The sequence below is a fragment of the Pochonia chlamydosporia genome, chromosome 4 (genome assembly GCF_001653235.2).
Source record: "Pochonia chlamydosporia 170 chromosome 4, whole genome shotgun sequence".
Lineage (NCBI taxonomy): Eukaryota > Fungi > Ascomycota > Sordariomycetes > Hypocreales > Clavicipitaceae > Pochonia > Pochonia chlamydosporia.
In genome coordinates, this window is record NC_035793.1 from 3,676,416 (window position 1) to 3,693,368 (window position 16,953).

At 51.5% G+C, this 16,953-nt stretch overlaps 5 protein-coding genes across 5 annotated transcripts; 2 read left to right on the forward strand and 3 right to left on the reverse strand.

The window, feature by feature from the left end:
- Nucleotides 1-198: 198 nt before the first annotated feature.
- Nucleotides 199-1,134, forward strand: VFPPC_08501 (hypothetical protein; the record flags this gene model as incomplete). Its single annotated transcript, XM_018287199.1, has 1 exon — nt 199-1,134. The coding sequence occupies one exon, from the start codon at nt 199-201 to the stop codon at nt 1,132-1,134; it is 936 nt and encodes a 311-aa protein (XP_018144121.1).
- A 232-nt stretch (nt 1,135-1,366) lies between these two features.
- On the reverse strand, nt 1,367-2,068 carry VFPPC_16105 (hypothetical protein; the record flags this gene model as incomplete). Its single annotated transcript, XM_018293858.1, has 3 exons — nt 1,367-1,793; nt 1,843-1,922; nt 1,970-2,068. The coding sequence occupies 3 exons, from the start codon at nt 2,066-2,068 to the stop codon at nt 1,367-1,369; spliced, it is 606 nt and encodes a 201-aa protein (XP_018144122.1).
- A 573-nt stretch (nt 2,069-2,641) lies between these two features.
- Nucleotides 2,642-3,800, reverse strand: VFPPC_08502 (ER to golgi transport protein Yif1; the record flags this gene model as incomplete). The annotated part of the gene is made up of 4 exons (XM_018287200.1): nt 2,642-2,806; nt 2,874-3,199; nt 3,259-3,460; nt 3,519-3,800. The coding sequence occupies 4 exons, from the start codon at nt 3,798-3,800 to the stop codon at nt 2,642-2,644; spliced, it is 975 nt and encodes a 324-aa protein (XP_018144123.1).
- Nucleotides 3,801-4,507: 707 nt separating this feature from the next.
- VFPPC_08504 (signal sequence receptor alpha subunit) lies at nt 4,508-6,614 on the forward strand (the record flags this gene model as incomplete). Its single annotated transcript, XM_018287201.1, has 3 exons — nt 4,508-4,741; nt 4,825-6,309; nt 6,369-6,614. The coding sequence occupies 3 exons, from the start codon at nt 4,508-4,510 to the stop codon at nt 6,612-6,614; spliced, it is 1,965 nt and encodes a 654-aa protein (XP_018144124.1).
- A 771-nt stretch (nt 6,615-7,385) lies between these two features.
- VFPPC_08505 (myosin class II heavy chain (MHC)) lies at nt 7,386-16,430 on the reverse strand (the record flags this gene model as incomplete). Its single annotated transcript, XM_018287202.1, has 3 exons — nt 7,386-12,994; nt 13,047-14,313; nt 16,398-16,430. The coding sequence occupies 3 exons, from the start codon at nt 16,428-16,430 to the stop codon at nt 7,386-7,388; spliced, it is 6,909 nt and encodes a 2,302-aa protein (XP_018144125.1).
- Between the last annotated feature and the right edge of the window lie 523 nt (nt 16,431-16,953).

The following is a 16,953-nucleotide window of genomic DNA, read 5'->3' on the forward strand; positions in this document are numbered from 1 at the left end:
GAAGAGCTTATAGCAGAGATTGACCGGGTACGAGCAGAAGATAGTGAGAGCTAGTGGCAGGCGTTCCCAGGGTTGTTCATGAACCCCTTTGAACCTCCACCAAGGATCGCCAACGACGTACTTGACGAGATACCGAGGGACGATCCAACCTACAGACAGCTTGGGACGACTTTGATTCCTCACACCAGATACCCCAATATGAAACTCTTGGAGTTCCGTACCTTTGCTGGCTCCATGGCTTACCAACCCTGCTGCAAAGACATTGATCTCATGGGAGTTTTCAAGGCCCTTCGCCCTTTGGAACCAGGAGGTGATCACCTTTTCAAGGTTGCCAGAGCCTGGTCGTGTATAGTCCAGTCCATCGACGGTCTGCCCAAAGATTTACGCTGGGTTCTTGCAACTATTTACAACTTCTCAAATGACATGATGAGTTCTGTATTGAGCGAAGACACCATGTGGACAATGCGGCCGTGGCTCATGTATTGGTACGATGTAGCAGATGCGCTATTGGAACTATTTAATATACCCGCATCTGCTCCAATACCCGACTGGTTTCTACGACCTTCAGCCGACACCATTGAGGAGGTATTGATGCCGGAGGCTGAGGCTGAACTTACTCTCTGCCGCACAAATTCACTTACATCTGACGGCAATCAAACCGTACTTCACCATAGCGTGCCGTCACCAGATTCCAATCGAGTTGACATAGCAGAATTGGTCGATAGTTCGTCTTATCATCAACCAGGAATCAACGCTTGGATAGACGCGCAGCCAAATTGGGCAATTGAGGAACAGGACTTTGACCCTACTCCTGGAGGGTTCATATCAAGGAAACGGAACTCGCAGTCCCCACAACGAGTATCGTCCCCAGCTTCTGATATTAGTCCCTTTCAGCTTAATCCGGAAGCAATCGAGTTCGATCCCAATCCTTATTTATCAACGTCACCCGCGTCTGTTTCGTCCAAGGTTTCTTCGAACTGGTCGAGGGCATCAACGCCAAGCATTTCTGACACTGTCACTCTCTACGAAGACGAGGTGGAGGAGGCGGGCAGTTCTGGTGATTTGCGGTCCCTGCTGGATTTCACTGGCGTTGACAATTTTGCCTCCGAACGCATTGACGAATTTGGCTTGTGAAGGACTCGGAGGCATCAGTGGTGTATCTTGCCCACAATTTGTATAGCGTCTTAATATCCTCTAAAGTGTATGGTCTAGCGAGAATAAGCGAACATGTGTCTTTAACTCTATCTATCTGAGAAAATGCGTCCTGATGCCTGGAACCCCAAGTGCCATGTCTCATCAAGTATCCAAGACCTATCCTCTAGCTTACAGACTTCCCTACAGCACCGACTCCAATCCAACATCTCAACTACTCCCTCGCCGCAATCATGCTCATATAAATCCCCCATCCCAGTCCCGCCACACAGCCCACCAAATTCCTCCCCTCAACAGTCTTAACCAGCGTGAAATTCACCAGGCTCACCGCGGGCCAAAGCTTCATCCCCGCCAGAACAATATCCCAAAACTCCCCCAACGCCGCCTCCCACACCACGCCCATGTCCACCGCCGCAAAGTCAATCACCCCCGGCGAGATCCAATACCCCGTCGCCTTGGTGAAGCTCGTAATGCGGGGGGCATCCGGCATAGCCAGCTGGATAGAGTGAATGTACACACTGAACAAGAGGGTGTTGAAAACTGCGCCAATGGTCTGATCTAGTGCGAATTTCCATAGTGTGTTGCGCAGACTGAGCTCGCCTTTTGAGCGGGCTGGAAAGGAGGATTCCAGAAAATCTTGCCTGCAAAATGGTCAATATTTGAAGAATTTGTTTAACGGGGGGAGCGTACCATAGGAAATTGGGGGGTGTGCTAATGATGCTGAACATGAGGAATTGGAAGACTGGGATCCAGTTTACTTCGAATGGTTTCTGGGCTTTGTTAGTATTATAGGTGGAGGGGATATGGGCGAACTGACGTTGGTTTTGTAGGCGTCAATTAGTTGGGCTAGGATATTGGATGTTGCGCCTAGGAGGGCGGCTTGGAGGGTCGCTGAGAAGATTGGATGGCGGGCCATTTTGACGGGTTGGCGATTTGGAGGTTTGGAGTTGAAGATTGTGAGGTCTGGTATATCGGTTTATAAATTATATTGCTAGCGTCACGTGGTGGGGGATGGGAGGTGAAGTGGCGCGGGTGGTTTGGGCTAGGGGGTTGTTTTCGAAACGTGAACGCGGTTTGTGCCGTAGGATTTGGAGGATGAATTGTTTCAGTTACGCTTGGACGAGGCGGAGTGATGAATTGATGTGAGGGATCGACAGGGCCGTGGGTTCATAGGGTGGTATGTGTGGGAGAGGTGTTCTGTTCATCTTGTATTTTGCATTATGGCTTATGTGGCTTCATTGCGACTTGTTTTAGTATAGTTTACTTTTGCTTTCGTCTGGTATTATGTTTTATGAAATCCAGTGATTGACCTCTTCACCGGCTAGATTTATAGCATCGCGAGTCTGCTTGTCGTGATATATGCTTGGCCACTTTCACATCAACTACCGCCGTTGCTGCCCTTGGTTCATTATCCATAGTCCTCAAAGATGGTCACTCCCTAACCCCCCATTTCATTCCAACCGGCCCAAACTCCCTACAGATAAAGAGTTTAAATTCCCATTGTGAGTAGCCACATGAAGAAGAGCTGAACAATGTACGAGTAGAAAAAGAGAAACTGCGTGCGCTGGTTGCGCTTTGCACGTGAGTCTGTCTGCATTGGACCGCCAGTGTTGCTAGACGTCTCGGGGAGAAGGACGTATCGTAACGATCGCATCTAGTCGACGCATTAGCTTTCAAGTAATATTGACATTCCCAGCATCGTGGTAGATGGGTAAACGTACCAAGAACAACGAATTAGCCAAGAAGGTGTAGAGAAACACGGCCCAGCCAATCCAACCACCGGTTCCTTTGCCGCCGTTGAGAATCTCAGCCACCACAATAGTGACAATGATGCCGACGAATTTGTAGCCAGAGTAGGCGATGAGATCGAGTAGTTGAGACTGGCTTGAAATGCTCAACAGATAGCATCCCAGTTTCAGGGCGACAATCTCGACAATCACTACGACCATGCCAGTGGTGGCGGTATATCCTAGCAACTCGGGTTTGAACTGGCCCTTGAGACCGGCAATCAGAGTTGAGAGGAGAATATATGTGACGAGGGCCATGACTACAACATCTGTCAGCGTCCACACTTTGAGGACCGGATCGACCAGAGAGCTATCCTACCTGGAATGTACATGTCGGGGCTGTTGACATCCTCGCGAGGAGCCAAGTACCAGCCCTCTTGTCCGTTCGCGCCAACAGCTTGCTTGCGCGACCAAGGTTTATGCCTCCAGGGAAATAGGACGAGGAATAGTTTGTTGACGACATAGGAGTTGGAGACGTTGAAGTAGTGTTTCAACGCAGAGACGTTGACATATCGACCAATCTGTCATGCTGTTAGCATAAAAGCTTCCCAAGGTATTTTTCTATAACTTATAACACACATTCTGCTCGACGTATTCCTGGCCATGCTTAAAAGCAGTTTGACCAAATTGCGCAGCGACCTGTGCTGTCGGGTCGTTCATGAACTGTCCGTAGGCGCCAAAGACGTTGCCGCTGCTACCGCCCTGTTGCTGGTATGGTGTACCTCCTCCGCCATATGCTTGTCCCATTGATTGCGCAGAACCAGGCGGCGGAGGTGGTGATCTGAGCTGGGGGACTGTAGAAACATGTTGCGGAACGGGATGGTGCAACGGGGGTGACTGCCCATATGTCCCCCGTTGCATGGTGGCGACGATGTGTTTTTGAGATTTTTGGAGGTTGCAGTCGAAGGACGGGGTGGAGAGGTGATCGATTGTAGATATTGCAAAGCGTGACCAAGTTGTGTGGAAGAGGGCGAAGCTGTGGTCGGTTATGATGCAGCTAAAATCACAGGCAAACACCTTGACTTTAATGTCTCTGAGGCTGGGATCAGGAAATGTGGTCGCTTTGGGCTTTGCAGCGTCGCGTCTCCGTCATCCCTCTGTGGCTTGAGCGGCAGCTGAGAAGCTTCGACGTGTGGCTGTGCGCATTGCGAGCCAAATAGCACACCAAGGACAAGAGGACAAGAGGACAAGTTGCCCATTGCTCCACGTGATGTGGTCTTGTCTGGGGCTTGACTTGGCTATCAATCAGTGCTTCCAAGCTCTGAAGCTGTGGACCCTGGTGGCCGAACGGCGGCCAGACTGGCAGGAACGGCGAGTCCGACTTGCCGACTGTGACGACCGGGCCGCGACCTTCGAAAGTGGCCTGTCTTTGGTCTGGTCTGTCAGTCCGTCCGTCTTCCGACATCTTGGACCGAGTCTGGCCCAACATTGATGGGCACAAATTCTTTTCTTCTTCTTTCTCTACTCTCTCCTTTTCCTCGAGCGTCGGTTTCTCCCTCTGCGCCCGCCGTCTCTTGCTGTGACTCCTGTCAAGTCCTGTAGAGCTTGGATCACGGCGCATCGCCACCATGTTGGACACTTTCGAAATCATCACCACCAACGGCGTGGTCCTTTGGTCAAGGACATATGCCCCCATCAACTCGTCTATTGTGAACAACTTCATTTCCGACACATTCATTGAAGAAAAAAGTGGCAGTTCAGCATTGAGGGACTCGCAGTCGGCTGCGACAAATCCTCCATACAAGTACGACCAACACACTCTAAAATGGACCGTGGTAAAGGAACTGGGCGTCATCTTTGTGGTAAGTACGCTGTTGCAACTCCAATATTCTCTACCAGGATCGCAATTAGGTCGTTGCTTTTTGCTTACATACCGCTTTCCCAGGCTGTCTATCGATCTCTGCTACACCTGTCATGGGTCGATAAGCTTGTCGACAATATCAAGACCATCTTTGTCAATCTGTACGGAGAGCAGCTCAAGAAACCACATACAACTGTTGTTGAGTGTACCGGATTCGATAACTACTTTGACCAACAACTACACGAGCTTGATACCTCGACCGCATCTAATCCGAAAGCGCAACCTGCCGGGTCCTACGGCGACAGCCGCTCTGTTGCTGGCCTGACGTACCGGGGGCGCAATGTCAATGGCGGGCAGGACGAAGGGTTTTCAAACGATTCGAGCCCTGTACTTACACCTAATACTTCACGGCCGTCTACTCCAGGCACCAACAACTTGTTAGTGGCCAAAGCTGGCCCAGTCGCAAAAATGTCTAGGCGAGCCCGCAAGGCCAAACACTCCACATCTGCACCAGCATCCTCAGGAGACGAAGCCTCAAGTAAACAGAAGAAGGGCGCCAAGGGACCCAAGAAGGGACGGAAGTGGGATGCAGACGGCTTTGCCGACGAAGACGATACAGATGTGCAACTCGACTATTCCGCCAACCCTACGAGTGACCCGGAGGCAGACACCGTAGGCCGCTCCAGCGCTTTGGACGCTGTTGACGCATCAACATGGGGAACGTCTACCAGGGGTAAATTCGTTCTAAAGGACCTTGGAGATGAAGTTCACAGCATGCTTGCCTCTGCAGAAGCTGAAAAGGCCGCTGCAGCAGCCAAGTCAGAAACCAGGTCTGGTCTCTTAGGCACAGGAGTCAATGCCCTCAGTGGCATGTTCCGAAACGTTGTTGGAGGCAAGACCCTGACCAAGGAGGATCTCGACAAGGCTATGAAGGGAATGGAAGAGCATCTTCTACGCAAGAACGTAGCCCGTGAAGCTGCTGTGCGTCTCTGCGAAGGAGTCGAAAAGGAGCTCGTCGGCGTCAAGACTGGCAACTTTGAAAGCATCACCTCCAAGATTCAAACCGCCATGGAATCTTCTCTGACCAAAATGCTTACACCTACCTCATCTCTCGATCTCCTCCGCGATATCGACTCCGTCACTGCACCTCCCGCCACTTCACTCCGCAAAGCCCGCCCTTATGTCATCTCCATCGTCGGTGTCAACGGGGTAGGTAAATCCACCAATCTCTCCAAGATCTGCTTCTTCCTCCTCCAAAACAAATACAAGGTCCTCATTGCTGCGGGCGACACCTTCCGATCAGGAGCCGTCGAGCAACTGGCAGTTCATGTTCGCAACCTCAAGGAATTGACTGTCCGAGAGGGCGGGCAAGTTGAGCTGTACCAGAAGGGATACGGCAAGGATGCCGCGACTGTGGCCAAGGACGCAGTGTCCCATGCTGCGCAAGAGGGCTTTGACGTTGTGCTTATTGATACGGCGGGCCGACGGCACAACGATCAGCGACTGATGTCTTCATTGGAGAAATTCGCCAAGTTTGCTCAGCCAGACAAGATTCTCATGGTTGGCGAGGTATGTCTTTTGCTTTGCTGACGCCCCCTTTGATCCAATCAAAACCTAACACTCTCTAGGCTCTTGTAGGGACAGACTCTGTCGCCCAAGCTCGCAACTTCAACGCGGCATTCGGCTCGGTCCGCACCCTCGATGGCTTCATCATCTCCAAGTGCGACACTGTAGGCGACATGGTCGGCACTCTAGTCAGTCTCGTCCACGCTACCAACGTGCCGGTCCTGTTTGTCGGTGTAGGACAGCATTATTCCGACTTGAGAAATTTCAGTGTTAAATGGGCTGTGGAGAAGTTGTTGAGTAGTAATTAAGTAGACCTTGTAATGGATGTGAATACCCAAAGTATAGTTGGAGTAGGACCAATGTTAGCATGATGGATGAATGTCTCCCCAACACGGAATAGGTCACACATTGTACTGTCGATGTGAAACGTACAATGGCACACATACAATGGCAATTGGAGTGTAGATTATTACTATGTACCGGCTCTAGCCACAGACCATCTCCAACGAGTGTCCAGTTTTTTCACCCTTCCACATTCGCTATGCATAAGAAACGACAAGGACATACATAAGAAACAAGAAACAAGTTTAAAAAGGGTAGCTCGTTTAGAATGGTATCGAAGAATAAAAATGCAAACGCAAAATCCTCCACCATTCAACAGACGCTGTAGAACATCATGTATACTTTCTTTTCTTTTTTTCTGTTGATTTTCTGCTGTGCTTTCTTTTCAATCTGTGGTTCTCGTCTGCGGCCGGCCGTTTCCTTTTTCAACGCGCGAATCGATAAAATAACATCCAAAGGGGGGGTATCTTTCTAGGGGTAGGATTCGCAGTCTGGTGTAAGAGCCATTTCTTCAAACAAGTGCGTCGCAATCAAGCACATATACATATAATAAGCCAGCCCATTTTACTTGCTGAAATAGAAAGACAAAGGAAAAAGGAAAAAGTTTGGTAATAAAAAACAGTTGTAGCAGTTGTGTAATCATATGATCCCAGTTGCTCCAGTCATGCCAGCCAGCCCCTCAATAGGTTTTATCCGCCAGTCGTTCGTTATATTTGGGAATACAGAAATGTATGGGCTCAGTCTTCTTCGAAGAAATCATGATCATCAAAGTCGCCAGGTTGAGCGTCGGAATCATATCCGCTCTGGCGCATCATAGGCGGCGTTCTGGGTTGTTCAGCACGCTCTTGGTGACGTGGGGGTGTATTGGGGCCGGCTGGCATTTTCTCTGACCTTCGAGAGCTGTTGGACTCTCTTCGGTCACGATCCAGGGAGCTGCTTCCTTGTGCGGTGTAGCGACGACCGGTACTAGAGAAAGCAGTGGGCTGCGGTCTGTTGTCTGAAGTTGGTGTTTGCCGCAGACCAGAGGCTGGGGGTGTCAAGAGCCCGCTGAGCAAACTGTTTTGGGATGATGGGCCACTTCTGCTCTTAGAAGGCGTGGCATTGCTTCCGCCAGCTGGCGAACTCAAGACTCCAGAAATGGTACGGAAGCTTGGCTGGCTTGATTTACGCCAGTTTCCCCAAGCAGCAGCAATTGGCCCAATGGTCTGAGCAACACGGGGTGTGGCGGCCTGGATGCTTTGGGCAATGTTGGGCAAGCTGATAGCTGAACCTCCGTTCATTGCCCTCTCCCGTTCCTGCTCTTCCATTTGCAGATTCGCCTTGAGTCTGATGGCCGCGTCCTTGACGGTATCACGGTCATAGTGGTCGCCAGATAGAGCCGTGATGATGTCTTGGAGATCACCGTGTCTCACAGCAAGGAGCTCACGCAGCCAGCTGATTTCATCATCACGCTTTGAAATCTTGACAGAAGCGTCAGGGTCAGCCTTGGAAAGGGTCTGCTCAAGCTCCTCAATTCGCTGTTCGCGGGCCTGAAGCTGCTCCTGAAGAACCATGATGGACTCTCGAAGAGCCTGAGGGGAGATCTTCTCGGGCGCCTCAAGCGATTTCGACACCTGTCTGGGTTGAGAAACGATGGCTGCGGCCGCAGGCTCGATTCCAGCCGACTTAGCTGCAGCCGCGGCGGCAGCGGCAGCTTCCTTGGCAATCTCCAACTTGTCTTCGAGATGCATAATGCGATCCTGAAGGTGCTCAATCTTTGAGGATGAGAGACTGAGTCGCTCGAGGAGTTGTTGTTCGGTACGAGAGGCATCCTCGTTCGCGTTGTTGACGCGGCGTTCGTATCGGGCTTGCAAATCTTCGATCTCATTCTGGTGTTTGCGTTCAGCTGCCTCCAGCTCTGCAGCCTTGGTGGCTTGGGCGTCCTCCAGCAGCATCTCATTCTGGGCCTTGGCGGTGTCGGCCTCAAGTTTGACGTGGTCGAGCTCGGTTCGGAGCTTGGAGTTCTGCTCCTCTAGTTCCTCGCGAATGACGTTGACCTGGTTGTTTGCGGCATCAATTTCGGTTTGCAGAGACATGCGAGTTCGCTTGACTTCGCTGGCGCCCGACTCTCTTGCTTCCTCAAACTCACGCTGGTAGCGCGAAGCAGCTTGTTGCAGCTTGTGGTTCTCGGTTCGGAGCTCGCCCAGCAAGATTTCCAGACGTTTGCATTCGTTGACGGCTCGCATGCCGGATCTCTCATTCTCTTGCAGACGTTCCATTTCCACTTCTAGTCGCTCGCGAGTCTTGGCCTCGGCCTGTAATCTAGCCTCGAGGACCTCTTGTCTAGCCAACATAGCCTGGTCCTTCTTGATGTGGCGAGCATTTTCCTCGGCGACCTCTCGAGCAGCCTTGCCCATGTCTTCCTGCAGGGACAAGAACTTGGACCGCCATGATTCACGAAGTCTCTCATTCTCTTCAAGCTGGGCAGTGAGCGTGTTAAGCGACTTCTGCAAGTGCTTATTCTCATTCATAGTATGAGCGAGCTCCCCAGCATGGCGTCGTGCAGTCTCATCGGCTCTCTCCGCTTCTGCTCGCCAGTGGTTGTTGTCCTGTCGAACTGCCTTCAAGTCGGCGTCCAGAACATTGAACTTGTTCGTCATTTCGGTTTGAGTCTTGGTCGAGTTGGTTTGGGCAGCCTCGAGAAGGGTCATGCGCATAGCATTCTTGCCGCCAGACTGCTCAAGAGTCTTGATTCTCGTGTCCTTCTCGTCAACCACATCGCGAAGGCGACTCTCTTCCTCGGAGGAAATTCGAAGAAGTCGTTGCACTTCCGAGAGTCTATCTTCAGCAGCGCGACGGTTCTTGACTTCTTCCTCATTCTTATCTTCTTGAAGTCTCAGGCGTTCTTCAAGATCTGCGACTCTTTGATCAAAGACGCTGCGGTTGATAATTTCCACCTCCACACGCGTCTCGGCAGCTTGGAGTTTTCGGTTCAACTCCGCCCCGGCATCTTCCGCCGCACGACGTTCAGCGATTTCCTTCTCCGACTTCTTTTGCTCGTTGGAGAGTCGTTCTGCAAGATCCATCATCATAGACTGAAGCTCATTGATCTTGTGCTGGGCGTGCTCATCGGGGCCGGGAGTAAGTAGCTCGCGATCTCTTGCTGCGCTTTCCTTGTCTTCGCTCGACATTGAAGCCTTCAGACTGGCCGTCAAATGCTCCTTCATTTCCTCGAGCGCCTGCATGACCGCGGAGTGGTCATTCACTGGCAACTCTTTTTCAGCAGCGGGGGCAAGAGGCTGATTGCGCTGTTGGGCAGCAAAGGCTTCGGTAACAGCCAAGCGGATATGTTCCATTCTGCGGTCACGACGGGGGCTCATAGAGCGTTGGGGAGCAGGCTCTTCATCCTCGTCGTCGGCGTCGCTCTCCTGCATGTCGCCCGATATGCTGCGAACCTCACGCCTCGTTGACTGGTTGCGGCGATTCTTGGCAGAGATGCTGTCTTGGATAGCAGCCAGCGTCCTCTCAAGAGGTTCCAGTCGGGAAGCCAATAATGTGCCAACGACCTCATTGACCCTGCCATCAAAGAAGTGAGCTCGGTTTTCCAGCTTGTCATGTTCGTCTTCGGTGAAAGCGCCTTCCCAGTCACTAGCCTGTTCACTTGCAATCTCAGGGTCGTCGAACTCGTTGGCGGGCTCTGGAGAGCGCGGGCTGATAGGCGGATCTACAAATGGATCTTCCAACTCGGTGCTCAGCATGGGGGTGGAAGTGGGAATAGCATTGAATTGGCGAGGAGTAGAGCTTGTGCCATCCCCGGAGAACTGCTGAGCCGGCTGCTGAAGTACTTCAACAGGGGGGAATTTCAATCCATCAGCCAGCTGCGACTGCCAGTTCGAATTCTCCAGCGTCTTGTTGACGCCCATGGAAGGATCTGTCTCCATTTGCTGCATGACTGCATCGATTTCTTCGAATGTCATCTCGCGATCATCGCCAACATCTACCAAAGGCTGATCTTGTGAGACTGCGGGAGCAGTATCCGCCACTGGCATCGAGACCGGTTTGGGTTCATTCTCAATCGACTGAACAATACCAGGCTCTTGAACAGGAACCGGCGACTGGGGCTTAGCAAATCGCGATGCGGCAAGACCTCTAGGCTTGGGAGTGAGTTTAACACGGGGAGCCTGAGCCTGAGGCGTAGGTTCTTCGCTGACGGCTTCTTGTACTGGTGTTTCCTGAGCAGAATCTCTTTCCTTGTCACTGCCATTTATGCTGCTTGGCAGTTGGGCGGCAGGGGACGCTCCCCCGGGAATAAAAGGCATAGCTGTGGCCGAGAGCGACTTACGTTCTTCGCTTCCTTTGCCCTTGTTTCTGAATATTCCAGTCGGCGGGAGCTCTTGAGATGCAACCGTGGGATCGAACTCAAAGTGTGAAAAGTTTCTGGCCATCTGTTCGGCAGGTGATGTTTCAGACGGAGCAGCCGTGGTTGCCTTGGTATCAATTTGATCTGAAGTAATGATTGAAGACAGTGAAGTGTCCCCAGGTTGGGTCTGGTCACCATCCACGGACCCATCTTCTGCGGCGCTGTGACTATCATCCTTCACGCCGTTAGATTCATCAGGTTTGCTGCCCTCGTCCTCCTCATCGGGTCGAGCAGCAAACGTAGGCATTGAATCACCATCCGGGACCGCACTCTTGGCACGTTTGACTCTGGATTCATCAGCCAAGCGGCCATCAGGGCCATCTTGAGGCCCATCCTCCTCCTTAGGATGGGGAGATTGGGCAGACGATCTGCTAGAAGGTCTGATGATAGGAATGGCCTTGGATTTCTTTGCGGGGGGAACAATGTCCTGGGCAGGAATGGAAATGTTGCCAAAGATGGAATCTTGGCGCGCAGTGTGACCGCGTCCGAGGCTGGAGCCACCACCAAGCGACTGGAAAGGAGTAAATGACGGGGCATCTGGTCGGAACTTTGGTCCAGATGAGGAAAAGCTGAAGACACCTTGACCAGGAGAAAACGATGGTGCGCTGGCGTGCATCTTGGAAGCGCCGAACTGTGGCACGGGATTAATTGTCTCCAAGGGCTGTGTGCTGTCGCTACCAATGCCGGCTTGGAACACAGCCGGCTGGAAGCCACCTGCTGAGAAGTTGTACATGCTGCCTGGAGTGAACGAGCTCGTGGGGTTGAATTTGAATTCGGGAGCCTGGACATTGAGCTTGGACATGGATGGTTTGCTGCCATGACTGGATCGTCTCGTGCTGCTAGCAACAGACTCCTGCTCTTGCCAGGGGTTGCTAACAGTGGACAAGGACTTTTGGTGTTGTCCAAAGGCAGCCTCGAAATCGAAATTTTGTACGGGCGTGCCCAAGTTGCTGGGGTTCGTCTCGATCTCTTCGGCTTCATTCTCATCTCTCTGTGTCTCTGGAAGCTCTTTCAAGGAACCCAGTTGACCAAGGCCACGCTCATCAAGTTGTTCTTGGTAAAAGGTCTGCGTCAATGAATGTCCCCTAGAGTGAGGTCTGGGATGGTGCAACTCCATTGGCTTGCCGGGTTCATTAGCAAAACGTTCGGCTATCGTAAGGCCTTGTGATGAGGCATCCCGGTTATGCATCGGGGCAAAAGGCTTAGTCTCCGCTGATTGGGGATTGTAGTCTTCGTGTTCCAGCTGATTTCGAAGCTGCTCTTCCAGATGATATTCGGCATCTTCAATTTCGGCTTGCAAGTTGTCGCCGTTGTGCATAGTTGGCTCTGGAGTCTTGGATGGGCTCTTGCTCAAATTTTCCTCATCATCCTCTCGCACATCCTGCAGGCGTGGAGAAGCAATTGACGCCATTTGCTGAGGGAAATACTGTAAAGATTGATGACGCTGGTGCGGGTTGAATCCAGGGCTGGCAGTCTGTTGCAGGCCATCAAGGCCATAGGGTGACTGGGGCGAGAGAATGCCATTAAGGTTGGCCAGTGGTGAATCAGTGCGGCTCAATCCTTGCAAAATGCCAGCCGGGTTTGACCAACCTTGCGACTGGGCAAGTTGGAAAGGCGAGTTTCCAGTTGGCAAAGAAATCGACTGCCGAGGGTTGAATTTTCCAGGAGCAAATGGCACTGGAGATGAGCCAGGTGGCAGACCCGGGCTCGCGGATGCTGGGAGGAACTGTGCAGGGAATGGGTAACTCGGGAGTCCGTGGTTGCTGGAAGCCGAAGATGTTGGGATGGGGGGAGAAAAAGGCAGAGATGGATACTGCACTGAAGCCTGTCTGGATGGATTGGTCGTTGGCGGAGAAATTGAAGGCTCTGGGGGTTCCTCCTCGGCAAATGAAACACCTAGGGCTCGTAGTTTTGCTTCCTGAAGCTCATCGACATAGTTCTTCCATGCTAGAGAGAGGAATTAGTAGCTGTTCTATAAGAAGATTGTAAATAAACGCACCATTCAAGTCAGGCAACAAGACTTTGAAACTTCTTTCTGACCTCTCGCGGACCATATCAGCATCCGTAGGCCAATCTTCTCTGCTCTGAGAGTCATCTGTGCCAGGAGGCTGATATCCTTCAACCAGGAGATCAAACCCTTCAACGCTGTAGCCAAGCTCTTTCCATGAGGAAAACATTTTTTCCACATCTTCAGGTCTAAGGGGCATGGGAGCGCCGCCTGCACGACCACGCTGGTCGTCCCGGGGTACTAGAACCATGATGTTCTTGCCCTTCCACGGAATTTTCTTCTTGATTCGAGGAGTCATCGCAGGCTCTTTGGGCAATGGCTTTTCCTTGTTCTTAATGGGGGTTGAAGGGAGCTTAACCTCTCCGTTTGTCTTTTCAGTTCCGATGTCTTCGGGGATCCCTCCCGTCGCACTCTCCTCCTGGGACTCAATAGGAGAAGCATCATCTCGTGTGAGATCAACCTCGCGAGAGGTCTGTTGAAGCTCTGCGTCAGACATGTTGCTGATGTTTTTACCCGCTGCTAACTCAGAAAGTTCTTCGGGTTTCAAAGTTTCAATACTTGATCGTCGTCGTGGGTGACGAGACGACGATTTGCGCGACGATGGCTTTGGCTTCTGGACAGCCCTCGGGGTTCGGGGATCGCTGTCGTCGAACCAAGCTAATTGTGAGCCGCTCAATGAAGAGTGCTCGCTGTCGCTTCCGTCGCTGAACCAATGTCTTGGTTCAGCGTTTACTACACCAGTGGTGTGAGTACGAATCCAATCCTCAGTGAGGCCCCTATGTTGTCTCCTAGCCCGATTGGCGAGAACGGCAGCAGCAGCACTGATGGTTGTCTGTGGCTGTTGCTCAATGGGGTCTTCTCCTGGCTGCGGTCGCAGAAAAGGGGTGTCGATGTTCAAGTGATGGATTGGCGAATCGTCTGAAGGCTCACTGCTGAAGCTCTGCCGACGTAGATTGTGGTCGGTTCGAGGATACGGGGAACCCCAGCTAGCAGTACCAAATTGATTCTCTTCACCAAACTCAGAAGGCGGAGTTCTCAAAAGTTGCGCAACCCGTCCAGGTAACTTGGGCGCGGGAAGCGGAGGGAGGGCTGGAGAAGACTCAATATCTTCTTCCTCGCCGTCAGCTGTAGACGCGGTCGACAAGGCTGGGGAACTCGGTGATTGATGTCGAGACCGATGTTCTCCAGTTCCTTCCTGTGCAGATGCACGAGGAGCAGGAGTTGTCGAGGCAATTGATGGCGACGTCTTTACAAGCACCTATTGCGCGCACACAAAAGCATTGGTTAGCTTGTGAAATTTATTTGTTTCGATTAAAAAAAAATTCCATCTTCAACTCCCAGGCAAGGAAGAGCTTCTTCGTGCTCAGCAAGTTATCGAATCCAGATGCGACAAGCAAAAAGTTCCAGCCACCCCCAAGTATACTTGTTCTGTGTGCTCGATTCTTGCATGCATGCCTGAGCTTCAATGCGCAATCCACAAAAAAAAAATTGCCAGCTTACCAAGTGAGATTCAGCGCAGACGATGATCCCGTCGCCTGCAACTGATTCTCTTTTTTATTTTCCCTCACAAATTCGACTCCGTGACGTGCACTTTCTCGAAGGCAGGTTGCGCAGGCCGTCGTCGGGAGGTGGGTTGACTTTTGACGGTGACGCGACGCGTTTTCCCGCCAAAGATTCCACTCTCAAGGAAAGGGGGCGGGTCGACGGAAAGCCAGACCTGGAGGGTCCTCTGGAGTTCGGGGGCGGTTCGTGGGTGGGAAAATGGGTTCCTGGCGCTGCCTCCGTAAAGGGGTATTATTAAAAGGACGGCGACAGCATCAGAAAACGAACGGCACTGAAACAAACACAAGGACGGGTCGATGCGGCCGGACACATCGGAGGTCGAAGATGTCGGGAAGCCGGATGGCGAGAGAAGGAGAAGAAGGAAAAAAGAAGATGATGTAGAAGACTTGACAATTGTAGGGCCCTGGCCAAATGGGAACTTGGAGGTTGGGGGGGCGGCCAGCGACTGGCTGTGGCTCCTTCAGGCCGGCACTAGGGAACTGGACTTGACCTGACTGGTCTTTGGTCCTGCCAAATTGCCCAACAAGTGCCTGCATGGTCAGTTCAAATTCTCAAGCTCTGCATCAACATGCTCTTCAGGAGCGGTTCGCTTTTACTAGAATGCACTCCACACCTGCTAACACAGCTGGCGCCTTTGGTGACCCTAAAATGAACTAATCATGGATATGCTCTCCTTCCAGCCAGTTGATTGTCAAGTACACTGGCCTTTCCACGCCAGCGAGAAGCACGAGAAGCGGCATCTCTGTCAGGAGCAAAAGACTGCATGTACCACCACGGAGTAGTAAAGGCAAGCATCACCAACGCAAGGGACCTCCTCACCATCAGGCCACCCATCAGCCTTTGTTACAGTGTGCATCCATCCCGAGACAGTGAGTAATTTTTTTCTTCCTTTTTTATTCTCCTTCCTTTAACCTCTGGAGCATGGGACGGACAGGGACAGCCAATGCTTTGATGAGCAGGGCCCGCCCAAATTGGTACATCTTGCTGGTCACGACGTAATCTTGCGGCAAGGGCCCACGATGAAGAGTACATGGGAGGCTGGGATTAGACCGTTAACCACTCACCAGCCGCACTCGACTGCCCTTGTACTCTTAAACAAGTGTCGGGCTATCAATCCCTCGGTCCTGATTTTCAGATGTACCCTTCCTTGCACTTGAGCTGTTGAAGTGGCCAAGTTTGATTACCACCAAAGCCATTCCCCAGTCTGCTCAACATATCATTTACTTTTTTTTATTACTTGCATGCCACGGTGCTCATGCTCCGACAACGAGCATGAACGACAGACCAAACCAGGGTCACGACGAACACTCACAACCTTGACTGAGATGCCCAGTAGCAATTAGGATGACGTTGCTCCTTCTCCAGCGTTCGCACATGTCGACATCACCACCCGACGGAATGCATTGGGAGCACGTCCCGACTAGGGATCCCTCGGCGCTGTGCAAGTCCACCTAGTGTCCACCACCTCCCTATGGGGAAGCGGAAACTCCACAAAAATGTCATGGTCCATCTGCTCCATTAGAAACTGGCTGATGTGGCCTGTAGAGGTTGGGTTCGGTCTGGGTGGCAGAAGGTCAATGGCCGCACCCGAGTCCAGACACCACAGTCCATGTCGGGAGCTAGGTGCCCGACTGGGTCTGCCTTTCCCGTCCTACAGAGCTCACAGTGACCTCCGGCGAACCATGAGCAGCGAGTACCTTGGTAGTTGGGGATGGCTGGTCTTTTAGGTTTGGCTTGTGGCGTCTGTCTTTCGCGTGGAACTGCAGGGAGATCAGGTACCTGGAAGGCTATCTGTGTAAACAGATCAGCCATGGTTGAGCTTTTAAAATACCTGACAACAGCTCTCAAAGGATCAGGTTCTGCGAGACGTGGCCCAAAGTGGCGACGAAAATTATCTGCCCTGAAAGGAGAGCGCACACAACACGATATTAGCTCAGCTAGTTCATACGACAGTTACTCTAAAGCTCAACTAACCTGACACGTGCTCCACTGCGCTGTAATTAGCCGCGCTCTCGCCACAGTAGGGTGCGCATAAATTCTCTCCCATAGACCCCTACTTTCTTCTCCTACTTACACACCCATATAACAATAAAGCTAAGACTACTAAATTAAGCAATTTTTAAGCATTTTATAAGTACTTTACAAGCTCTTATTAATTAATTATAATGCCTTATATACCTAGATGCAGTCTAAACTCGCTAAAAGCATATTAGGATTACATTAGCGGTATTCTTAATAAAAATAATAACCTAACTAAAAAGCGCTAGATGTGCTTGCCTCTATTTAAGATTACTATAAGTAGTTATTAATTAATTAATAATTAATTACTAATAGG